This window comes from Monodon monoceros, unplaced genomic scaffold (assembly GCF_005190385.1).
Source record: "Monodon monoceros isolate NGI ecotype Baffin Bay Population unplaced genomic scaffold, NGI_Narwhal_1 Super_Scaffold_12, whole genome shotgun sequence".
NCBI classification, from domain to species: Eukaryota; Metazoa; Chordata; class Mammalia; order Artiodactyla; family Monodontidae; genus Monodon; species Monodon monoceros.
The window spans coordinates 46,556,259-46,583,198 of record NW_021703768.1 but is presented as its reverse complement, the minus strand read 5'-3'; the positions used below and the strand labels follow the sequence as shown (position 1 = coordinate 46,583,198).

The following is a 26,940-nucleotide window of genomic DNA, read 5'->3' as shown; positions in this document are numbered from 1 at the left end:
CAGATAGAAAAGGACATTTACCCAGTCAATACTGATATTCCTATGTAAATCCCTGTTTCCACTAATACATCAATCACTTTAGCTATTGATTTTGTTTGACAGTCTTAGATCCTTAGTGAATTTTTCTCAGTGTCTCCTGTACAGTTGTATGAGCCGTATAAGGAAAAATAATCACACTACTGGAACATTTATGTGATGTGCTTCTTGAGATAAGATATACCAGGGATTGTTAGTAAATCATCCTCACTAAACCCCTGTAAGATGAAAATTTAAAGATGTGCTATTTGAAATATGAAGAAAGAGAGGCTTCAACCATGCCTGTGGTTTTTCTTCAGAAAAAGGCAAGTTAAGAATATCGAACACTGGGCTTTGCTATCAGATTCCTGGCACTTTGTGGCATGGTTGAGGTGAGATTCACTGAAGAAATATCCCCAATTATTCCATCTGCCTATTGCGGTTTCTCTCAAGCTTTGTGTCAGCTTCCCATTCATTGTCTTGAGACTTCAGGGTTTTCTTAATCTTGGATGAAGAAAAATTTGTTGTCATTGACTACTGGATAGTTATGTCTAGACATATGTAAGACCTTAACTCCTACAACCTGTCAATGGAAGTAGAGGAGTTAAAAGCAGAAAAAGAGCTGCATGAACTGTTTGTATATTTTGGAGATTAATCCCTTGTCGGTAGCTTCATTTGCAAACATTTTCTCCCATTCTGAGGGTTGTCTTTTTGTCTTGTTTATGGTTTCCTTTGCCATGCAAAAGCTTTTAAGTTTAATTAGATCCCATTTGTTTACTTTTGTTTTAATTTTCATTACCCTGGGTGGTGGATCAAAAAAGATCTTGCTGCAATGTATGTCAAAGAGTGTTCTGCCTCTGTTTTCCTCTAAGAGTTTTATAGTGCCCAGCCTTACATTTAGGTCTTTGATCCATTTTGAGTTTATTTTTGTGTATGGTGTTAAGGAGTGTTGTAATTTCATTCTTTTACATGTAGCTGTCCAGTTTTCCCAGCACCACTTGTTGAAGGGGCTGTCTTTCCTCCATTGGATATTCTTGCCTCCTTTGTCATAGATTAGGTGACCATAGGTGCGTGGGTTTATCTCTGGGCTTTCTATCCTGTTCCTTTGATCTATATTTCTGTTTTTGTGCCAGTCCCATACTGTCCTGATTACTGTAGCTTTGTAGTATAGTCAGAAGTCAGAGAATGTGATTCCTCCAGCTCCGCTTTTCTTTCTCACCATTGCTTTGGCTATTCAGGGTCTTTTGTGTTTCCATACAAATTGTAAAAATTTTTGTTCTCATTCTGTGAAAAATGCCATTGGTAATTTGATAGGGATTGCATTGAATCTGTAGATTGCTTTGGGAATATAGTCATTTTCACAATATTGATTCTTCCAATCCAAGAACATGGTATATCTCTCCATCTGTGTTGTCTTTGATTTCTTCCATCAGTATCTTATAGTTTTCTGAGTACAGGTTTTTGCCTCCTTAGGTAGGTTTATTCCTAAGTATTTTCAAATAAAACCAAATAAGCCAATCAAAAAATGGGGGGAACATCTAAATAGACATTTCTCCAAAGAAGACATACAGATGGCCAATAAACACATGAAAAGATGCTCAACGTCACTAATTATTGGAGAAATGCAAATCAAAACTACAATGAGATATCACCTCACACCAGTCAGAATGGCCATCATCAAAAAATCTACAAACAATAAATGCTAGAGAGGGTTTGGAGAAAAAGGAACCCTCCTACTCTGTTGGTGGGAATGTAAATTGATACAACCACTATGGAGAACAGTATGGAGGTTCCTCAAAAAACTAAAAATAGAACTACCATATGATCCAGCAATCCCACTCCTAGGCTTATACCTGGAGAAAACCATAATTCAAAAAGAGACATGCACCCCAATGTTCATTGCAGCAGTATTTACAATAGCCAAGACATGGAAGCAACCTAGATGTCCATCAACAGAGGAAAAGGTAAAGAAGATGTGGTACATATATGCAATGGAATGTTACTCAGCCATAAAAAGGAAGAAAATAGTGCCATTTGCAGAGACGTGGATAGACCTAGAGACTGTCATACAGAGTGAAGTAAGTCAGAAAGAGAAAAATAAATATCGTATAATATCGCTTATATGTGGAATACAGAAAAATGGTACAGATAAACTTATTTGCAAAGCAGAAATAGAGACACAGATGTAGACAACAAACTTATAGGTACCGAGGGGGTGGGATGAATTGGGAGATTGGGATTGACATATATACACTACTATGTATAAAATAGATAACTAATGAGAACCTACTGTATAGCACAGGGAACTCTACTCCGTGCTCTTTGGTGACCTAAATGGGAAGGAAATCTAAAAAAAAGAGGGGATATATGTATACATATAACTGATTCACTTTGCTGTACAGCAGAAACTAACACAACATTGTAAACCAACTATACTCCAATAAAAATTAATTTTGAAAAAAGCAGAAAAAGAAAGGACATCTGTTTACATCTCTGCAAATGTGGGAGTCAACACTGTGACAGAAAATCATTTAAGCAGTTCAGTGCATGACGTTGCCTGCTAGTAAATGTTATGAATGATCCCAAGACCAAGCCCTTTTAGCTCCTAGTTTTCCTTCCAGGGAGAACAGGGCTGCATGCAGACCTCATGTTTCCGTGTCTCAACATCGATTCCTCCTTTGGGACTTAGAGAACTCCAGACTGAATTTGTTCTGTCCACCAGGGTTCTATCTATTTGCCAGGAAAATCAGAAAACAAGCATTATGATTTATGTGTTATCTAAAGGTTCCTGTGGTGATCTTTAAAAAAGTGCAATAAAACTTTCATTCAATCACTGTTATTTTCAATTATGAGTACATTTTTACAGAAGCTAAAAAAGAAGGCAGTTGGTAAAAAGAACTCTTTTGCATCAAATCACGGAGTTAATTCCATGTGTTGAGAGCACTCTTTTGTTTTATGTCTTTTCATGCTCATTATTTATCTTCAATACATTGAGTTTCCATTCATTTCTCCCACCTACTATAGAGATTAGATAAAATTTCCTACACGTTTCACTATTTCTTGGTGTTTCCTGTTTGTTTGTTTTACATTTGTTTAAAGGTAGCCCATCTTGTACTATATTTATCCAGGAAAGGAAACTGATGTTTCCCAGACAGACAGCTTATCTATAACCCAGCACTCCAAACACCGAAGCACTTTGAAAGTGGTGAAAGGATGTCTTAAAGGTTCATGAAGACATCAGTTCAAGTTCAGGATATTTACAAGGTCCACCATGTTTTGCCCTTTGTGACCCTAAGCTTCGGTACACTCTTTGGGAAATGATGTATATAGAAAGGAATATATTCTTAAAATTGCCTGAAGTCTGTATAATCTTTATAGCTGACATAGAATTCTCCTCTGAAGTTTAATACTTGATCCTCAAAACAATCATGTAAGGAAACAATGGAAAATATTAACTCAGTTTCAGAAATACAAAATTCCGCTCAAAAATGTGTCTTGCGTATGCACACACATGCACGCCATGAATTAGAATCCAGGTATCTTGACCCTGAACATAGTGATTTCGATCAGCAGCTACTGCGAGGCCATACTTTTTGGCATTTGCTGGCCAGCACAGTAGCCTCTAGGCGAGAGTATAGTAAGCAAAGCAATTAAACTAAAATATTTATTTCCCTTTCAGGGGTGGAGAATCTTGATGGCCATTTGGGCAAATCTTTCCACTTAGGGTCTTTGCCAAACAATCAAGTATTTTTGTTACGTTAATATATCAATGCTCTTCTGCCCCCAAGCTTAGAGTAGATTTTTGTTTTTTTCAGTTATATAAAACATTGTCTTCCCTTGGAAAACTTAAAACTGAAGTTTTGTAAAGATTGCTCAAGAGCTGCACTGGTCAAGATGATAGCCACTACCCCAGGTGACTTTCTCTTAATTTAAATTAATTAAAATTAAATAAAAGTGGCATTCAGTTCCTCACTTGCACTAGCCACATTTTCAGTGCTAAGTAGTAACGGTGGCTAGTGGATACCGTATTAGACAGCACAGAGAGAGAATATTTCCATCACAGCAAAAACTTTTGTTTGACCGTGATGTTCTAGAGTCTAGAATATGTACTTTTATGGGGCTTCAGAATAGTCTGAATCCGTTTGTGCCTGCAGAAGGCAGCACGATGCAGTAGAAGCGAAACGGTATTTAAAGCCTGGGTTTAAATCCAGCTCCACTGCTCATTTTCATGCCTTGGGATTTCATGACTCACTAAGACTTCAAAAACCACCTGGGGGACTGACCCAGGGTTACTAAGTGCTTACTTTGCCAGATAAATGACTTTATTTATTTAACAAGGAAATTCCCATCGATACACACAATCATTTTGTTTTCCAAAGGCATTTCACTAGAATTCTTTACAAAGGGAGTGGCACATATTCTCAGAATAAAGGAGAGTTTTCCAAAGGAATATGGTTAGCTTTTGTTTTTTAATATGACTTTTTAAAAATCCTTACTCCATGTTTCATGTTTATTCTCACCTTCACAAGGACCGATGGGCATTCTCTTGGGCCAGTACCAGGTCTCAGCCTGGCAATTGGAAACCACTGAACTCTGCCACTTGCCAAGGGCATGACCACCGATGAGTTACTTAAGTTCTCAGAAACCAGTTCCTTATCTTACGATGGGAATATGAGCATCCATTTAGTGCAGAGGCATCAGAATTAAATACCGTGTGTTAGTAGAGCAGGGTCTGGTAATAGTAGACATGCAGAAGACATACTGCTGTCACTCCTCTCCCCATTTGATCACACCCTTCCTTTTAATCTCCTGAATCATTTTACCTCATGCAAATCTTAAAAAATTGTTGTTCTAGCTACCTATAAATCTTTTCCCTGGGAACCCATCCTAGAGAAAAACCAAGAAGGCAGAGCCACTGACGTTAAGAACGGGCCTGTCAAATAAGATAAACTAGAAAAGAAGAACCTGTTCCTACAACAGAGTGAGGGCACTTGTGAAAGATTGCTGTGTACTTGGTCCTTTCCCCGTCCTCCTTCCCCCTCCCCCCGCCCATGGAGGTCAGTCATCAAAGTTCCGTGACAATAATTTGTGACATCAACATCCCTAGAAGGACCCCTTTATTGTATTAGCTTTTATTAAACAAAATAAATAGGCTTAGCAAGTGTGTCTCTACATGTGCAAAACACTTAACTTCTTACAACTGGAAAATCTTTTGCTGAATAATTCTGAAAACAGATGATCTTTCATGCCATCATTTAACTAACAAATTTGAGGCCGTTTATTGGCATCATGTACGTTCTCTAACGAAGCCTAAATTTTTGTTTTATGACAAATAAAGAAGAGATTACACTTCAGACTAGAGAATTTTTGCTTATGTTGCATTAGCTCCAATTTCATTTACTTTCTCATCAGTGCATGTGATATGAGTACACATGGGCCAAAAACTGAGGGTTTTGTTTTTAGAATGTTTTTGGTCAAGTATCAGGCAAAGGCCTTAATTATTAAAACTGTGAATAAGAAGTGAGCAAATGATTTAGATTTCAGAAGACTAAATAACTTCCAAGGTCACATCCCTTTCTAAAGTTATATGATATATTTTTGTCTTTTTAATTTTGTAAGACTTCAGACAGCATTTCTAGTTTCACAGCAAAATTAAGACGAAGGTATAGAGATTTCCCATATACTTCCTGCCCCCATAACAGAGTGGTTCATCCGTTATAATTGATGAACTTGCGTTGACACGTGATTTTTTTTTTTTAGATTTTTTTTTTGATGTGGACCATTTTTAAAATCTTTATTGAATTTGTTACAATATTGCTTCTGTTTTATGTTTTGGTTTTTTGGCCGCGAGGCATGAGGGATCCTATCTCCCTGACCAGGGATCGAACCCGCACCCCCTGCATTGGAAGGCGAAGTCTTAACCACTGGACCACCAGGGAAGTCCCCCCATGATATGTTTTTAATCTTAGGAAGTATACCTTAAAATGTAATATTTGCAGAGCAGTTGGTCTTTGAAGGGTTTTTATATTGGGTAAATATAAAATATAGTAAAAATATAGCAAAATAATATAGTAAATTTTCTTTATGCGGATAAGTATGGTGGTGGATACAGTACCTTTATCTCCTCCCCACCCCATTTGAAATACAGAGGCAGAAAATCAAAATGCTTTCTCTAGGATTATACTCACATGCACACACAATATATACATAAATACATCTATATGTAGATGTTTACATATACATATATATATGCACATAAATGCCATCTCCAGAGGCCTTTGTTACATATGATATGCATGTAATCTTGCTACACCCTGAATATGGACATATGATATTAAACTCTCAGCCAGAATTATCACCTCAGTAGGAAACCAAAAATTATTTTATTTCATTTTATTATTTTAGCTTAGGGTAGAAGGACATGAAAATCAGCAGGTTGGTAGAGATTGTTTAGTTTTGTAAGTCATTTTAGTAATTTTTTTGTTTTAATTTTTTTTGCATTTATATGTTAACTCTTCCATTTGTTGTCTTTATGGTACATATCATCTTTATGAAATGGAAAATGCCTAGAGATTAGACATTGTTTGGGATGTGCTTTTGGCATTGATAAATGCCATTACTGGTGCAGAATTGCACAGTGTTTAAGCACAGACCCACCAGAGTCATATTGCCTGCCTTTGAATCCTGACCCCATCACGCCATGGGCATGGTGATTTTTTTTGTCCTTCTTGGGCCTTCCATTCCTCATGTACAAAAAAAATTAAATAGGAGATAATCAGTGAAATGTGCTTTGCACAGTTCCTGGCACAGAGTAACCATTTGATAAATATTGGTTATCATTATTGTTTTATAAAAATTATAACTGTTTGAAAGTAATACCATTATTATTTATCAGTTTGTTGGATATTTGTACTCTGATTTTTTAAAATAATTATATTGAAAGCCCATTTAAGAAATAAAAAATACTGGGAACATATTAAAAGGGCCTCCAGAGCTGAACTCAACAAAACATTGAGTGACTTTCCTGGGCATCAGTGAAAGGGATGCCAGGATTAGTTACCACTCAAGCCTATTAGGAAATTACAATTCAAGGACAAAGAAAGCTGTTTCCTCATAAAGTTAAGAACTTGGATGACCTCAGTCACCTGTTTTTGTAGAATAAATATTAGTTTATTTGTCTGTTAAAACTGGGGAAAGGGCTGTAATTTGGTTTCTTCTTTTGGTGCTGATACGGAATATAAACACAAAGGTGGTCTTCAAGTGAGGGTAATCATTTCAACTTGATGATTGATAACTAGTTAGCATTATCGAAAAACTATCAGAGTTGTGTATACAGACATGCACAAATGGCTTGGAATTTGACATTGAAAAATTTCAAATTGAAAGATACTACTGTACACAATACTGAACTGCTTTAATTTTGATCTTACATTAATTTACATTATTTTTAGTTCTCAGTAAAATGTTGCTGGACATTCTTTCCAAAATGCAAGTTTCTGTAGTTGTGATTTTGACCACAGGACCAAGCTTTTGTGTTAAAGGGATTACTTTAATTCTAAGTGGCAGTAGCATCAAAGCGGAAGATCACTTTCAGGTATGGCTGAGGTTGGCTTTGTGTTATAGGAACTTCAGTCCCTGGGGTTCCATAAGGGGAAGGACTAGTTAATTCTTTTTACTTACAGTGGAGCTAGTTCTAAACTAAAAGGCCAAGCAATGCAGAGAAGCCATATCCTCAGGTGAATCTGCTACCGATGAAGCGGAGTTTTTCATTTGTTTTTTTGTTTGTTTTAGTATTTTGTCTACTAGAAGTTTATGGAAATCATAATACCTCCTTCAAAAGTAATTTTAAAAGGCTCATTATATTCTTAAATGTGACATTTACATTTTCTCAGAGCCCACATTATTTTTTTGGAAAAAACAAATCATTACAACAGTTATCTTTGGATGGCTCTTAAAATTTTTCTGTATTTCCCAAAGTTTCTACAGTTAATATACATATACTGTTTTATATTCAGTATATGTATAAATGTTAGCTCTTACAAGATCAAGTACATTGTGTATGTATTTGTTTGTTTATTTTCTATGTCTGTACTTCTGTGAACATGGGAGTAAAGAGTGGTGAGCAGAAAAGTTCCTCCTGGGGCTAATTCCTGGGTGTTGTCAAACAGGGCTCCCAGAAGCATTTTTATGCTTCTAAATGCATTTTTTGTGTTGGGCTCCCAGTAGCATTTTTATGTGCATATTAAAAATAACATCCTTGTTCTCTAATGACTCTCTAATTTTAAAAGAGGTGGATCAGAGATGGTGATGGATGGGTGATAGTTTTGAGTCTAAGGGAAGAAAGACACCAGGATTTCAAAATACCACTATCTGTATGTTTATCATTTCCTTAATCCTACTGACAAACTCCAGAGGAGAATGTCTTTCTAGTTTTATAGCCAGGGAGAGTGAAGCACAGAAGATCAAAAAGTTTGCACAACATTCAGGAAGTAAGCCTCAGACCATGGCGCCTCTTCAGAGCACTAGTTCATCCAGCCACTTACCATCCTGAAATTTGCAAGGTGTGATATTCAGAAGCAGCAGATACTTTGTGGCCTCTAATGCTTTTCACAGCTTCGTAGGATCAGAAATCTTCTCTCAATAAAGTATAAACTTTCTTCTAATTAACTGCTGGTTTGGTAATAATAAAGCGTGGAAAGGCCCTTTTCCTTCTGGTTTGGTAATAATAAAGCGTGGAAAGGTTGTTGCCTCGTGTGTTTCAAACACAATCTTGAAATGAACTAGGTTACAAAACGGTATTTTCAGGCGCTGCTGTTGGTTGAGTTTATTTTGCAAGAGGGCAAGAGGCTTTTCCCCATTTAAGTGCTTAAACAGCTTCTGGATCCCAGTGAGATGTCTGTGAGGGTTTGCTTTTTGATTTCTCTCTTTCAGTTTCTTGCCAGTGTTTCTGGCTTCTTATTACAGAAAGAATGAGGGTAGAAATGAAAGCACTGTAGTAAATAATACAAAAGTAGCGGAAGGATGGCCAGAGGCATAGGGAGTAGTTCTATTGTCATCCCTCCCTGGAAGAACAGGAAGTTCAGTTGTGTGCCACTGTACTGAGCCTCCTATCCCCACCTCCAGTGGCCAGCAGTGCAGGCTCAGAACTCCGCAAGCTTCTCTGTGAGGGAGGGGAGAGGCTGCCCCTGCCCCAGGGGCCAGAGTGGGTGGCTCCAGTTCAGCCCATGGTCTCGAGGGCAGGCTACCGACAAAGGCTTGGACAAAGATTCTGTCATTATACATTCGGTATATATTCAGAGATAATGTATTTTTTTTGAAAAATTTATTTATGTAAGTATGTTTGGCCGCGTGGGGTCTCCGTCGCTGCGTGCGGGCTTTCTCTAGTTGCGGCGACTCGTTGCGGTGCACGGGCTTCTCATGGCACGGGCTCTAGGCGCGCAGGCTTCAGTATTTGTGGCTCGCAGGCTCCGTAGTTGTGACGCACAGGCTTAGCTGCTCCATGGCATGTGGGATCTTCCCAGACCAGGGCTCGAACCTGTGTCCCCTGCTTTGGCAGGCAAATTCTTAACCTCTGTGCCACCAGGGAAGTCCCTATTCAGAGATAATTTAAACCTTACATAATTTTGAAAAGAAAAGGATAGGTTATTTATTGAGGACATTTGCCACTGAATTGCTAGAAATAATTCTACTGTGACTAAAATGAGACGGACTTGAGATATTTGGCAAAAACAATTTCTGGGTAAGTCAAGAGTGAAATATTTCCATCACTAAAATTATAACTAATTTTCTTTATGCTTTGACATGGAAAGAAACAAGACTGATAAATTACCCTAAATATTGTATATTCTAAATAAATATTTTATAGTGCTTGGGAATGAAATACAACCAAAGATAGAATTAAGTGTTTTAATACACATGCACATGCTTTTCAGTTTAGAGTGATTCAAGTCCAGTGTAATTCATGTGAAAAATTAAAAGACTTATTTCCAGGGATTGATTTCAGAATGATACTGTGCCTTGGCCAAGATGACTAAGTTCTTAGAAAATAAACTTTGTAGTCGGGAAATTATAAAGAATAAAATGGAAGAAAAGACTGTACCTCGGGAAAATATCTAGATTTTGTATTAGTTAAATTTTGGCTCTCTGAATGATCTCTCCAAAGAGCAGTGCCCCTCAAAAATGTAACTGTGGAACGAAGAGGGTGCAAAATAACACACGTTTCCTTTAGAGTGTGTTCCACCCCTTTTCTGCTTTATTTTTCCCAACTTTGAATTTCAAGATCTCTGTGTAATTTGATGATGACCTTAACAACTGGTCTAATTATTGGCAGCAATCCATTTACTAACGTCATCCATACGCTGCCTGTGCTGAAGCATATTTCATGAGTGCTGTTGTAGGTCACTCAAGCCCTTTCCAGAATTGTTCCTGAGTGAGTGAACCATTTAGTTGCAATGTTCTCAGTTAGGGTCATGTCGGGAAGCTTTCTGTGTAGAATAATTCCATTCCCTTTTGATTAAAGAGTTCCAGCTAGCTAGATCAAGAAATATCCCGTGGAAAGTTTGGAAATCCTTCTCATGAACTATTCATACTAAGAAACACCACGAAAGAACTCTGGGCCTGGGTTTCTTACTTTCTTCCAAGCAGAATGTTCACAACTTTCCTTGCCTCTCCCTGTCCCTCCAAGACACGTCATTGCTGACACCTTGCTCCTGCGTCCTCGCCACAGTGTCACTGAGGCTGCTGTAACAACAGCACACACGGGGTAACATTCCCCCGTAACTACGGCGGCTGGGACGTGAGTCAGTTGAAAAGTTTCACTGGTTTTTATTAGAGTATGACGCAGTCTTACGTCATCCACAGTTCCGAGCCCATCCAAGGCTCACACATGATGATGCAGAGCACCTGATGCTCATCACCTTCCAACGTTAGATGGTCCAGGGACCTCTCACCAGAGCCATTGCCATTGCTGGCTCCTTCCACAGCACCCTTCAGTAATACTTACCATAAGCAGCAAAGAGTAAAACTCAGGCCCCGCTGCTGGAACTCCGTATCTACTGTTATATATCCCGTGTGCATAATAAGTGCCAGTGACCTTGGTTGATGATCAAGAAGCCCCTCTTTTCACCCAGGGAACTGGACAATTGTTAACATCCCAGAAGACACATCTTCACGCCCATGACTGAGAAGAACATGTGTTGAAGAATAAGGATGGAATTACTGTAATTCTCTGTGGGGATTTATGAATGAGAAACTTACTATTTAATATTGCTTGAAAGTGGTCCTAGAGTGATCAGTGCCATCTAACGTGGGCTTTGGTTTGTTTTTCAGACATGGAGATGACCTGATTGTGACTCCCTTTGCACAGGTAAGCCCAGCTTGCTGAATGGACAGGTTTCTCACTCATCTGAAAATTTAATTGTGGGGGTTAGTTTCGGTTCTTAATTTCATTCTAAATCAAACACAAGTACAAATACAAATTCTGTGGTTCATTCCAGTAATTTAAAAGCCATACTAGAGAATGTGACCTTCGCCATATTGGTCTGTTTCCTATAAACCCATAGATCCAATGAGTATCTTTGCTTCAAATTAAAAATTACCCAAGTGACATACTTAAATGGGACCACATTTCCTTAACTGACATAAGCACTAAAAGAGGAAAGCTATATCATGGATTAAGTTACATTTAGTATAATTACGTGCATGATCAGTTCCTGAAATTCCATCTTCCACTTCAACCTGATGCTTTATTTACTCTTTTTTTAAACACGTTATTTGTCCATAGATTTAACTGAGTGACATATTTGTGTTTATTTATTCCTTTTAGGTATACACATCATGAAAATACTTTAACCACATGACAGAAATGCTAGAAGGTGAAAAAACCATCTAAAGAATTTTGATTGGTTGATAACCCAATATTCTTTGTACAGACCAGTGCTTCTCAACTCTAGCTACGCATTAGAATCATCTAGAAAGATTTTATCCCATGCTGCACCTCTGATCAATTGAATCCAAAAATCTGGGGGTTGGACCCAAACACCTGTAATTTTTAAAGGCCCCAGTATTTTCTGAGGAAAAGTTGAGAGCCACTGGTATGGACAGACTATGGATAGAATGGGATAAAACTGATTCAACCTGGGGCATGAAGCATGTTTAAAGCCAACACTGACTGTTAATAGGAAGTGTTAACTACTGGAATACAAGTGATCTAGAGGGTTATAAAAATCATAATCAAGGCTACATCAAAACTAGCTCTACTGCCTTGGGCAACTCACTTAACTTGCCTAAGACTTCTTTTTTCCAGTTGGTAAAATTGGGGACTCAGCTGGATTAAGATAGTCAGGGCCCAGTCAAAGCCCATCATCTACTCTTGCTAAATGAATGAACTTGGACAACTGACTGAACTTGGGCAAGCCTGGTTTCCTCCTCTGTGAAATGACACTTACAAGACTACTCACCTCATAACATTGTCAAGAGATTGAAATAGTACCAAGCTTGTAAAACGCTCAGCACAATTTCTAGAAAATAAAATACTTACTGAATTTTGTGTTGTTATCAGTAAGGGTTCTTTCATCTCCAAAACGTCATAATACGCATTGTTTTTAAAAAATGCATGATGGCAGGGTTTGGATAGCAGTATTATGTATGATTCTTCCACTTTTTCAAATTTCCTGAAATTTTTTAATTGCTATAATTTAGACCAAAATTTTAATGAGTCAGTAAATAGCAAAGTATATAGTGATCTTTTTCATTGATACAGACAATTAAAGATAGAATGCAACCACCATCCTTTTAGAAGGTTAATGTCTCATTTGCTTCAAGTTTTGCTGGATATCATTAGTTCTTTCTAATATCTATATTTCTGTGTTCAAAACATTTACAATCATATGTTTTCATCATATTTTGTGATAGCAAATCTTACGAAGCTAAGGACTTTTAATTGGTTGCTATTGAGGACCCATAACTTTATATCTAAGAGCTCAGAGCTCTTACATATAGAGCTCTCAGTAGACAGAATAAATCAGGCAAAATAATATATAAATGACCATCACCAAATGGAGAAACAATCATTCCAACTTGAGTTTATTTAGTTTATTATTCTTGCTTCTAACTAAAATCTCTAGGTATTGTTGTAAGAAAAATATATAGAAAAATATGGAAAAAAATAATCTGTATATGATACCTTATCATCTTACTTCAGGTCGTATGTATGAATCTCCAACTAACCGGTCAATAAATTTGACTTGAACCTTGCTATTAGCAGCCTTAAATTCTAAGGAAATCTAGTCTTTTACATAATTAGGCATTTTTTTTAGTGTACTTACAATCTCCAAAAAACTAATAGAATTTCAGTATACTGAGAAATATATATATGTCAAATATCATTTAGTCTGTGTTAGTGAACTGTTTAAATAAATAAGATATATACTTAATGCCCTTGAAATTGGAACTTTGAATAAAACCAGCTCTGTGTAATTTGTAAGCATATACGATGCCTGAAAATAATCCTGGAATCTACTAAGGAAAGTTTGTTTATGATTAGCTTAATGACTCATGACACCTTATAGAAGGTGGTTATTGCCCCAGAGGCTGCAGATTCTTTTTCAGTGGCTTCATCCCAGTTTTCACAAGTGGCCTTTTACTAGGGTATATGACCTAGAAAGCTCTACTAGAATTTTTTTTAAAAGCCTGTTTAACCCTGAACAATTTTGATAGAGTATCTTTGGGGAAGCAGGTAAGAAAGAAGGCCCAGTTAGTGGCAGTTGTCTGTGGCCTTCTCTTCAGCCCGATTGGGCACCACTAACTTATTTCATTGACCTAACCAGTAACTCCTCAAATTTTTAATACAGGCTGGAGTATTCACCATTTAATGCTAAATATTATAATGCTTAAGCTGTAAGATGTTTTCACTTGAATTGATACCAACATTATTTGGTCAAATATACCAATGGACAGAAGACAGTGGACATTAGACAGGTCACTCAGGGAAGTGTTCAAATAGGCCAAAGAATTCCCCCCTTTCCCCAGCATGCTTTGGGGTTTGGAACTTCACTCTAGATCATTCTGGTGAAAAAGCCATACTGCTTTCAAAATAAAATCTTTTGCATAGAAAAGAAATATAAGCAGAAGGAAGAAAAAGAAAATTTCCTATAATTCCAAACCCCAAAATAACTACTATGGACATTTTACTTTCTCTCCCTTTCGGTTTATTTTTCTGTGCCTAATTTCCTTCCCATAATTCTTTAAAATGGGCCTCCCACTCTAAACTGGTCAAAGTCTCTTCCCAAGCCCATCTTATCTTCTGCCTCCTCTTGAGAACTCATTTCTTTATGCTTGCCTTCATCTCCAAAACACGAAAAGATCCCTCCCTGTTGTTTCCCAGTCCCAGTTTACTGTGAAGCTAAGAGAATAAAATCGTAAGTTACGAGAGAATTTAGGAAGACGTGCAAGGTCATATTCCACTTTGGTGGACAGGGCTGAAGCATCGTGCACAGACGTAATCTTCAGCAAAGATCCTACAATACAAGATCCTACAATACCCCTCCATATTCTATTCCCAAGTCTAAAACACTGCCAGGGTTAGAAATTCTTGCTGGTGTTCAACCTAAACACTTTTCCGCTTCCAATTTCTTATGTTTTCCCCTATAAGCTCAGAATCCTTTTGATCCCCAGGAAAATAAATATTTTATTGCTTTCCATTTTGAACTATTCCCCTGTGTTTGGGTCAAAATCTTTTGGTTTGGGTATTCCCTTAGGGTAAGTGTTGACGGGAATGATGCCGTGTCACCTGATGCCAGTCGGCAGGTGGCCTTTTCCTCCCAAGGGTGTAGTCACAACCTGGCCAGAGTTCTTGAGGGGACCAAGGAGGCACAACACTGATGAAATGTAGGGAACCCTGCTTTGTAGTCAGTTGCCTTCAGCCCCACCTGTCCCATTATTTGTGTTGCATCATTTGTGACTACCTTGTAAAACTCTAAGTCAACTAGAATCCTCCTCTGGAGGTGTGCAATAAAAGAAGTGGAATCTTTGGTTAAGGAAAAGGTAGGAAATATCCAAGTATTATCCTGGATCCTTGGAGAGACCTTCACGTCATTCAGACTGAGCAGATATGCCTGATTTAAAAATACAGGGTAGGAACAAGCAAGTCATTTCACCTTTACTCTTACCAAAATACAGCACGTAGGCTAATTTTAGGGAAAATGCAGTGGTTATTAACCCTGTAGAACGTTACTGTTCCTTGGTAATTGGACATTGTCAATTTTATAAAAATGCCCTTGCGTGTCTCTTCCCCATTTCACCCAGAAACAGGAATCTTGTTGTCTCATCATTGAATCCAACAGGCTCTCCCTGCCGGCCTAAGAAAGAAGAAAATCATCACATTTCAGTTGCTTATACCTGTTAGGTTTTTTTTTATCCTTCATTAAAATAAATTTCAGTAGCATGTTCTAGGAATCTAAGTACTTTGGGAGTTGAACTGTACGAAACTATCAATATTCAACCTTTGCTGACATACAAAAACAGCAAGTTCATATGGTTTAACCAAAACGTAACTTGGAAAGAGGTTTTCTATCAAAATGACCTCTTTGTCTTGTAAATAATCATAATTTGGCTCCAGGTTTTTCTGGAGGTAAAACCAAGGCAAGGAGTTCTTTCTCCCTCCTCAGCCCCTCCCACCCCACCCAACCCAAGGCCTGTGGCAACTCATGGTCTGTGTTTTAGTGCCATCTAGTGGCATAAAGTGTATTTGGAATCAAAAACAATCCTCAAAACAATTTGTTTCTTTGTTTTTGTTTTTTTTGGTTATTTTTTAAGCAGGAGTTTTTTTTTTTAACACGGATGTTATTGCCACATCTTTTTTTTTTAAAGCAATCTCCTCTTCAAATCTTTATAAGAATTTATTATTATATACGTACACATTTCTTTTAGGCTAGTGTGTTCAGATGTTTAACTTTTTAATGAAGTCCACATTTTCCTGCCATTTTCAGTGAATCTTATTGGTTAATAAATGTCTAGGAATACCTAAGAAAATCTGAGATTAGTGTGTGCAAATAGCATTTAATCCCTCTCACAGACCAGTACAACTCTGTGCAAAAGTTTTCCATAACAATGTCATCATTTCTTTCCTAAAGTGTATTATTTCTCCTCATTCCCAATGTATTTTGACCTTGACTGATTATACTTTTGCTTGGAGGGGCAGAAGAGAAAGAAATGACCTTCGTTTTCTAACGGTTGAGCTGTGTGGGAGAAAACCTCAGGGACCTTTTTGGGTAGCAAGCATTAAAGAGTGAAGAAAATTATAGGAGCGTCAGAGCCCTGACTATAGCTCTTAGAGGGTTGAATTCAAGAAGGGTGAGAGCTGCCCTGTAACAAAAGCGAAGAAAGATTGAACCCTAACTAAGGGGCTTGTGTAAAACTGTTTTTAGTTCTTCCCCACAGCCTGTAGTAGTAGATGCCTCACTCTTTGTGTCCTACAGTGCAGGCGGGAACAGAAAAGACTAACACAGTGCCTTTGGGATGTGGTCACCCAGGATCACTCAACTCGGCCTAGGGCAACACCCCCTTATAACATTTGGTTGAGACTTTTATTTACACTTCTTGCCAGTATCATGTGTCATAGTGCAGGCGAGAATAGTTAATACTTAACATGTATAAAATATTATTTGTCCTACCACAAAAACAACAATGTAATACTTGCATACATAGGGAATGACGTAGCTGCAAGGTTATTTACTGCAGCAGTGTTTGTAAAAGTGAAATCTAGGAGACAATCTAAAAGTCAATGAGGAGAGGGCACAGGCAGCTGAATGGAGAAGGGGCTGAAAGGGAAATTTCTTTCTTCACTTTCTATTTTGAAATATTTCATCCATATAAGAGAAGCTATCTAGTGACTTTCTAAAATATAAAGAATAGTACTCAAGTCAACAGTTTAAGAAATAGAATAGTGCCAAGATTTTAATGCCCTGAGTGTCCTTCCCTGATTTCATCTATCTGCCTCCTCTCAGAAATCACAATAATTTTGCTTTTGTCTTTGTTATTGAGAAAGAAACAGTCTACTTTTGCTTAAATTCTGTACCATGTGGGGATAGAGATTATGTAAATATAAAATTTAAAAATTAAATTTAAATTAAAAACCAAAATAAAATCATCTAATTTAATATCTTTATTATCACAGAGGCAAAAACCTGTATCCAGAAAAGCAAGTGGAATAGATCTTTCATGAAGTAATGCTTCCTTTCAAATGAGCAGAGAACATGAATTACCTGCGCTACTATTTCTGTTTGCCCAGCTGTCAGATGCAGTGCACTTACTATAATTTATTAAAATAAAGTTCTCTGAATCCTGAGGTTAAATTTTTGCCTAGAATAAGGATCGAGCAGGGGGTACAATAATCTTATTTAAAATGCTTTATTAGTGTATTTGATATTCAATTCTTAAAGCGTAAATTCAGCCTGCATGATTTGTCAGATTTCTTTCTGCATCACTCAAGATTTCATGCCTAATAAAAGACATCGTGGTTTGATGTCAGCAGTTGGCTATTTGAATACTCCATCATAGGCAGCGTGACCTTTCGGCAATGTGAGTTGTTTATATGTGATAATGAGCCAGATTTTTCCAGTGACTGAGTTAATCGTGGTTGGCACCTTAGGAAACACCATTAACTCCTTCAGGGGATAATGCTGTAGGTCACTGTCCCAGGGCATAAACAGTATCCCAGTGACTTAGAAGAATTAATGCCAGTTTCAAAAATGTCTGAGACATTTTGTCTTAAAACAAAATTTAGGCTGACTTTAGTCTAGGTCAGTGCCAAATGACAAAATTCTGGAATCAGCTCTGGAACCCTTGGAGCAATTATAAAAAATTTACCCCGCTCCCACTGCCACCAGCATATTGTCAGTTATAGGCATTAAGTGAATTCCCTGTGCGCACGCCAAATCATTAAATGGAATGTTGCCATAATGGGCTAATATTCACCGAGTGCCTTCTGTTTGCCAGGCACTGTTCTTGGCACCGAAACTGTCATTTAATCTCATTTTCACAGCAACCCTGTGAGGTAGATGTCACTATCCTGGTGTACAGATGAGAAACTAAGGGTCAGAGAGATGATGCACCTTGTCTAAGTTCACACATTGACTATATAACAGAACTAGGCAGTCTGGGGTGTTATTGGTACCTAATAAGACATCTGAAATCTATGTTTTAGGTAAACTTAACATTGTCGTTGTCACCCAGATGACCCATAACCTCACCTAATATAGGCTCCACCCTGGGGGAGACTTGTCCATTCTAGGAGAAAGTGAGGGGGGCAGAAGGAGACAGTGCTCTTGTCACTTTTCTCTCCTAGTCTTTCGATTCTTTTGCCACTTTATAGTTTCACTAGAATTAGAAAAAGGAGGGGCTATCAGAGATAGTGGGACCTATTGGTCCAGCCTTGTGTATGTAGATATGTTGTGTCTATGTATTCATTTATTCAACAAATTTTTCTTGAGTGTCCTCTGTGGGCCAGGCACTGTGCACATACAGGACAGTCTCACTTTATTTGAGACCATGTAATTCATGATTCAGATAACCTTAACGAAGAAAAGAATCTGTTTACCAGCTAGAATAACCATGTGGCAAAGGTGAAAAAACAATTTAAAATTTACTTTGTTTGCCAATTTCAAGATTATGGCATCATTGGTGAACGTTTGAAGAGAACTTGGGGGTAATTTTGTTTGACATTTTGCCCCTATAGTGAGACTTTATTAATATTTTATATCATGCTATTTCAAATATGCATAAAATGCAACAGCACGCTATCCATATTGCCTGGGATACTGTTTTAGTGGCTGGGGAATCCAGGAATACTGTGGAAACTGCTGCTATTGTCACCATATTCATAGACGATGAGGAGAAATATCTGGAAAATCCTTAAGTCTGGCCTCTCTGGCTTTCAAATGGATCCATGTAAACTTTACCAGGTGCTGGGAGATTCTTCAGTGCTATATGAAACTAAGTCGCAAGCAATATCAAATTTTCACTTAACAAACCATTTTTAAAAATCACCAAACCACTTCATAGTGCATTAAAGAGGGCCTTATTTCAAGAAGTTTAAAGAATCATTTTTGTTGTAGGTCTTGGCCAGCCTGCGAACTGTACGGAACAACTTTGCTGCATTGACTAATTTGCAAGACCGAGCACCTAGCAAGTAAGTTATTCATTTTTCCCCCCTCCTTCTGGCTGAACTTTTTATAGTGTTTTTTCCGTTTGATTGAACTCAAGGCAGTGTATTAGATTTCTCTGAATCATTGCCATGCTGTCTAACCATTTACACTAAGTCACATGAAGTCCTGTTAACTTTCTGTAAATACTTTGTAGTGATGGTTCTCATAACAGAAATGAATCAGGATGGCAAATAAATATGGTGATTCCATCTGTCAGAAATCACCTGGCAGGATCAGTCCTCTGCCCAGTTATTTACACTCAGGGTAACTTTATAGGTTTGGCTTAATTCATAAATTCACCATGGGCAAATAACGTCATCAAGCTTTGAAGTAAACCCAAAGTTATCCTCTTACTTCTAAGACAACCATTACTTGGAGAAGTGTCATATCATAGGGAAGATCTCTAATTCTCTTGCTGTTACTGACTCAGATCGGCAGCAGCATGGAAGAGTTAACAAGATGGGGATTTATGGGCTAACAGGGGAAGCATTTGAGAGAGAAAGCTCAGATGGAAAATAACTATAATTTGGGGGTCCTAATAAAGATGGAAAATGAAAAAAAGAAAATTAATTTTCTAAGATTAAATGGAAAACTGATTATTCAAATGCCATAATTTTGACAATCTATTATGAATAATACAATATTATCTTTAAAATATCAACTCTGAAGAATTTTCCAGAAATAAAACCATTTCTTTTTTATTTATTTATTTTTTTTTTGCGGTACGTGAGCCTCTCACTGCTGTGGCCTCTCCCGTTGAGGAGCACAGGCTCCGGACGCGCAGGCTCAGCGGCCTTGGCCCACAGGCCCAGTCGCTCCGCGCGGTGTGTGGGATCTTCCTGGACCGGGGCACGAACCCGTGTCCCCTGCATCGGCAGGCAGACTCTCAACCACTGCACCACCAGGGAAGCCCAAAACCATTTCTTTAAATCAATATTAAGAGGACAGTGAATAGAAATTTATTTGAACTTATCTAAGCATATAAAATTTTGTTGTAATTACTACTTCTTAAAGAACACATGAAAAAAATCTAAACTTTCCATCCCATAATAATAGAGTCTACCTCCCAAATTCACATTTTCCATGATTAAAAAAAGCTCTGGCCATTATGCACATACTTCTTGTGATAGAACAAGGTGTTTTTTTTTAAAAAAAAATCAATATAAATGCCACAATGCAAATAATTGGAATGGAACCCAGAGGTGTCAGTTGACTGTCGTGTGTTGCAGGTAATGAAATTTTGCAGTCCTGTTCCCTTAGCCTGAGCATTTCTCACCTTCTTCTTCCCCTCCTCATCCACTGGGCTAATTGTAATTCATTCTTTAGGTTACAGTTTAAATATAATTTCATTTGGGGCACTGTCTCTGACTAACACCCAACATGCATGCACACCCACAGGCCCCAGCCTGGGTGGTATGCTTTTCCATTGCCATCTGATTGCATCCTGTCCTTAACCCCTGCTTTAGCATGTTTCTCTCAGTGTCCAGTTACCTATTTGCTTGTCTTAAGAATGTCAGTTCCCAGAGAGCAGAGGTCGTATCCAGTCCACATTTGAATTCCCGGTGCCTAGTGTAATACCCAGCACAGCGTCATCACTCTGCACGTGCAGCAAACTGGCTAGAGGGGTGACGCCAGGATGCAGAATGGGAAACCTGAGCATGGGCTTCAAGCTGTTTGTTCATAACCAAACACATCTTCCACGTTCAATCGCCCCTTTGGGGCTTTCGGCATTTGGTAGCTCCTAGGTATAGTCACCTCCTCTTTGGAAAGTCTCAACCCTGCAAGAGAAATGAAATTACTGGTGTCCCTTACAAACTTTTTTAGCCTCAACTTTTGTCCATGAGATTGAGATTTTTGTCTTTGAAAGGTGGACAAAACTTTTATAATGAATTCCTTTTATGCTTCCTTCAGACTTGGTCACTTGTGTAGCAGCGTCTCTACCTGTGGCAGACACATCGTTGTTCAGCAGGTGTGAAGGCATCAGGCTGGCCTTTCTGTCCCCAAAGAGATGATCTGAGGCCCATTCTATATGAGACAGAGGTTTTCAGCTGACCTACAGGGACAAAACAGATTAAAATGGAAAAGAGCATCTAGAGGAGGGTAGAAAATCATACTTTATGCCTGAACTTGACCTGCTTTATAATGCCCTGGGTGAAGTCTAACCAAACAGCATTATCTGGCAGACCCTAAGTACAGGTGTTTGTGGTCTCTCTTTTGGTCGGTACAGATTTGTACCTCCTTTACTGATTCAAACCCAATCAGCCTTTTCAGGTATCAGAGTAGTAGGACTCAATCTACACACAGATAAACTCTGTTCTGTTCAGTGATAGCAAAATGGATGTGGATAGCAAAATGGTGCATCACGTGATGACCCCAGGGAGCCAGAATTCCCCCGCAGGGTACTCACAGTGCCACTAGAACACTCCCAAGCTCACCGCTGGATTTTGTGGAAGGCATATGCTAGCTTGCATGATCCACCTTTACTATTTACTACAAGAAAGGAGCCTAGAAGGATGCATCTGAAGCCCTGAGCCCTGAAGGTGTTCACTTGCGCGTGGCTGACTTTTGCTAACTCGCTGCTGGTTCCTGTCCCCTTGCTCTTCCTTGCCCTTGAGATTTTCCATTCCAGAAGTGAGTTCGGGCTCATTCTTTATTAACTGATTTATCACTGTAGCCATGGATCAAATGATTGATATTTTCTGCTTGCCGTTACTTGTTGAAATACCAAGTTCCCAAGTGCCCGTTGTAGGATTGAAATCAAAAGAAGATAATAAGAAACAAGTCCATGATGTGGTTTTCAAAACTATAGAAAAGTTTAAAAATATTTCTTTGATGCCTTTCCTAGACAAAATAAATGCTTTCTAAATTTTCACAGAGCAAGGACTAAAAAGGAGTAATCATTATATAAATGATTTGAATGATAAACTCTCAACAAGTAGACATCTATTAGTATATAGACCAAAACTATTTCAGAGTAGCAGTTTTAAACATTAACCTTTCTTTCTTATAAAGCATTCGTTAAGTTTCAAATTCCCCCATTTTATTTCATAATAAAAACTGGAATAACTCAGAAGTAAATTTTGGTGCATTTTCAATCAAATGCAAATTTTCAGTCCCAAACTGATATCAGTAAATTTAAGAGCAATAAGACAGAGCCAGATGCTGACTGATACCAAGGCAGTGGGAATTTAAAAAGTACCAGACTGCTTTCCCCATGTATCTTCCAGCCCTGCTAAGAGATTCATCATCTCAGGAAGGCAGATTGGACCAGGGCTCTGCAGGAACCTGCCATCTGCACAGGTTCCACGAAAGCAGCCTAAAAATAAGGCAACATAGCAGTAGTGCAGGCCCTAGAATCACATTGCTTTAGTTCAAATCTCAGCTTTCTAACTTTGAAGAAGTGATTTACATTTCCAAAGCTTGTGTTTTCCTCATTGGTAAAATGGGAACCATGAGTCTGCCTGCCTTAAGGTTTGTTATGAGGGATTAAATGAGATAATTCATCTAACGTGCTCATTTACCACAGCATCGGACACACAATAAGTCCTTATTAAAGTGTTAGCCACTACTAGAAGTACCAAAACAGACAACCCCCAGAAATGAAAACAAACATTTTTCAGACACCCTTGAATGTATCTATTTTCTAAAATTTTCTTAAAGATCACTAATTTTAAGAGCTTTCAATTGTAAGTAACAACTTTATAAAAAATTTCAAAAAAATTTAATGGAGATTCCATAAATGATATTTTCTTCAACATAATTGATTAAGCAGTGGATACATTGTGCTGGGCTCTGCAGGGAATACAAGTTAATCAAATAGCATGGAGTGTTTTTTTGGTTTTTTTTTTTACCCCAAGGGGTTTATAATCATCGTGTGAAACTTCGCCAACATCTGAAAAATTAGAGAATACAAAATAGAATTGGTTTAAGCACCTTTAGTTTATAGTGTTTCTAAAGTCTCTTTGGCATCTATTTGGACCCATCGTTAATATACCTCTCTAACAAATGGATCAGAGATGTTTCTTGATATAAGAAAATAGAAAGGAAAAAGTTGAAGTACAATAGCTTCTCAAAGTGCAATATAGTTTACAAGGAGTCATTCACTTCTGATAATGTATAGGCAATCGTGAGAATTTATGCCAAAAATAAAAGTTTCTTAACACTGTATTAGAGAAACCAATTGTAGACTGACTGCTTTTTCAAGTGCAGAAAGTCTGTGTTTGCTCTGTAAGCCCGGGCTTAATTGAATACGGTCAATCAGTAAGGACTTCCTCTTCTCTCTTGTCTCTGTGACATTTACATCAGCTTTATTTACCCCAGAGTCTATCACCATGTGATTTAGCTTTTTTTTTTGACACGTGATCAAAGGGTACCTAGGAACTTGACTGGCTAGTCTGGAAGAAATCTTCATTTGCGTGTCCTAACTTAAAAATAATCCTTAAATTTAAATGGCATATCTGAAATGACTCAGAGAGTCCTCAGACCAACAAAGTATCATATATTTACAGCTCTGTATTTTTCTCTCTTTGTCAGAAGATCACCCATGTGCAACCAGCCATCCATCAACAAAGCCACCCTAACAGGTAAGAAGGACCTGAGAGATTATTCTTCTCACATCTAGGAAAAAGGCATATTTTCCAAGATTCAACCTTATTAGCACCAGTTTTTTCTGCAATTCTAAAATCTTGAAGAAATTAATCCTTTCTTCTCTATATTATCATTTCTCTCACTGATCTCACAAGCTGTCCATTTAACCTATTGGAAAAACTTAACTGATGTGCCATTTTTTTAAAACAAGTTAAATTTTTGCTCTTACTCGGTTGAGTGTTGCTCTGGGCATTTGTATTTTGAGAGATAGCATTACCTTCGAAATGCTGACCATGTTTCCGAGCTTGTGTTTTCAGCATGATGTTAATATATGGTAGCTTGGTTGAATGAAAGTCAAAGCATAAATAAAAGATACCTTCTTGGTTAATGAATTTCCCAGTTGTGTGTAGGAAGGAACACCATTCCAGTACTCCTGATTTGGACCCAGAGAGTTGAGATTAAATTCAGTCTGGGAGAGGAGAGAAGAAGTAATTTTACAACACAGAAAAGTTCAATGAGATCAAAAGAACAGATGTTTGGGGAAGAGAAGTGGATGGAAGGATGAGGGGCGTAGAGGTCAGAAGAATAAAATTACTCCGATTCCTATTAGTCTATTTTAGACATGGGGCTTGACCTCAGCTGAGCCAAAAACAGAACAGATGATCTCATTTTGCTAAACCTGAAACCAAATTGAACTCATTTGATCATTTCTTGAAACCCCAATTGATTCATTAAGATAATTGCCTGGAGAAGAAAACCCATGTTTTCTAAAATTATTACCAGAAGACAATTAACATATTCTCCAAACTAGACCAATACTTCACTTGATTCAAGTGTCTTCCTGGGACTCCAGCTCGTAATATGCAGAGGAGCTCATTATTACATTATCAGTGACTCTACTTTGCTTGAAAGTTAACTTCATCATGTCCAGTCAGGACCTTTCAACTGGGCTCCTTTGTGGTCACCACATCAAAGTGATTCTGGGACAGCAGTTAATGTTGGTCTTTCCTGAATGCCTTTCAAATGGGACTTGTGTTCCACTGACTATTACATTATTGGTTCTCTTTTCCACGTGTATCTATCAGGATCTTATTGGTGATGATTTTCAACTGCCATTTCATACTCTTATGTATGATTTACCCATTTTCTTCTTGGCATTGGTCAAGAGATGAACAATAATTGAAATTCCTACAGATTAAAGTAAGTTCTTTGAGTAACAGATTTCTTCTTCAGAAACCCCAATTTAATATGAAAGAGCCCAAATCTACCTGGGGCCTCTAATGAGAGAGACCACATGGAACCTGGTCCCCAGCCCTGCTCCCAGCACTAGACCTGACCCATATAAAGAGGGAGACCGTCACCCCCTTTATCTTTGCAATAAGTAAGACTCCTCTGACATCAGTTTGTGCAGAACTCCGTGCTATTTTGCTCCCTGAAAGCTTGTAGCTTGAGGTCACATATGAGCCAGCCCCACAGAGCATCCTACCAGAAGAGCTGCAGGTACCAGTGGAGGCTGTTGTGTCCACCAGGAGGTGGTGGGTGCTCCGTGGTCAGGGCAGCTGTCCGGCCACCCTGGCCAACGTCTGGCACTGATTAAAGAAGGAGTAGCTGCACTCAGAGGGCTCAGACTTGGCCTTGAACACACATGAGAGGCCCCATCGAAGCTCCCAGAAATTTCACGTAGTGCTGAGGCCCGGAAGCAATACCAGAGGGGACTGTGAGCCACAGAAATCTGGGCTAATATGGCCTCATTTGTACCCACATGATCTTGACCTGAGGCCTGGGGACAGTGAGGCTCTAGAAATATCTTATTTAGGAAGGGAAACTAATTAACTGTCATTAAGGGCTTTGTGCGGCTGTGTTCATCCCAAAGCACAACAGGAAATTAAATGACTTGTGAATGGAAGCCTTTTTCCTTGCCCAAGAATAGCAAACCAAGGTGAAAAAGTCAGATGAGGGGGTGAGGGAATGAGGGCAATAGCAAGGGACATTCCTCTCTCTGAGCTCATTCTGAAAAAGTATGCCCTTAAAACCATAAATCATGAAAACAGTAGTGGTTGAGACTTCAGTGGGAGACTTCAGACATACAGAAAAGGTGGTGCTTGTGAATTCCTGCCCTCAGCAGCTGACTGCTCAGGATTTAACTCCAAGTTTGCTCCCTGGCAAGTGAGTGCAGTGGAGAAGAGTGTTAAAAAGAGTCAGTGGGGCACGCTTGAAGAGGAACTTGGCCTTCTTAGAAATTTTTCTTAGGTTCTAGAGGAACAGTGTAGTATGCAGGTAAGTTCATGTTTGGTCCAAAAGGCCGCTGTGGTGGACAGCACCAGGCGCCTCTGGAGGGCAGCTCCATAGAACAGCACTGACAGGGCGCTCCTGGAATTGGGGGGCAGGGGGCGGGAAGCTGCTCTGCATGTCCAGAATTCAAGCCATGTTCTATCATGATAGCTGTGTGGCTCTGGGCAGGTTACATAGCCTATCTCTGCCTGTTTTCCCATTTACAAAACAGCGATCATACTTCATACAGTTATTGCTAAATAAATGAGTTCATTTGTACAATGCTCTTAGCATAGAGTAAGCACTCAGTGCATCATTTTATTTTGCTTTGCTGTTGTTTTTATTGGTTTTTGTTTTTAGGATTCATGCTGTATGTAACTAGGGGTGATGGAAAGAACAGGCCAGAGAGATGAGAAAAGGAAAGGGAAGAGTGAAAGACAAACTGGCAAGGTCAGAGGAGTACAAGTTATGGATCCCCCCCAGAATGGTCAAAATGCACACACTTCCTTTGTGCCTGTTGTAAGTGGGGCCTCTAATTGCTCCCAGCACTGTATCCCGGCCTCTCATCACAGCCACAGGCATTGGTGCCTTTGTGGTGTGGATGATAAACTATTGTTCAGGATTATTTTCAAAGTTGAAGAACTTATTTTTGAGTCACAGAACTTTGAAGACAGAAAATTAACTCTCCATAAGTCAACTTCTTGAGTTTTATAAAAGAAGAGTTGAGAACTTTAACTCTCTCTCTCTGTCACACTACACCTTCTAAAACTTGCTCCCATAGAACTTAGACTACTCTTTTCCCCCTTAGAGGTTATTCCATTTGACATGTGTTAAAGCCAGGAAAGTTTGATTTTATATCATTAGG

At 38.5% G+C, this 26,940-nt stretch overlaps 1 protein-coding gene across 8 annotated transcripts in view; it reads left to right on the top strand.

The window, feature by feature from the left end:
* Positions 1-26,940, top strand: part of PDE4D (phosphodiesterase 4D) — a 1,463,941-nt gene that overhangs the window by 1,248,596 nt on the left and 188,405 nt on the right. For all 8 annotated transcript variants that reach the window (XM_029216627.1, XM_029216626.1, XM_029216629.1 and 5 more), the window contains 3 exons: positions 11,344-11,380; positions 19,128-19,201; positions 23,751-23,800. In XM_029216627.1, the coding sequence (XP_029072460.1) occupies positions 11,344-11,380; positions 19,128-19,201; positions 23,751-23,800 (161 nt within the window). The remainder of the gene's footprint in view (positions 1-11,343; positions 11,381-19,127; positions 19,202-23,750; positions 23,801-26,940) is intronic.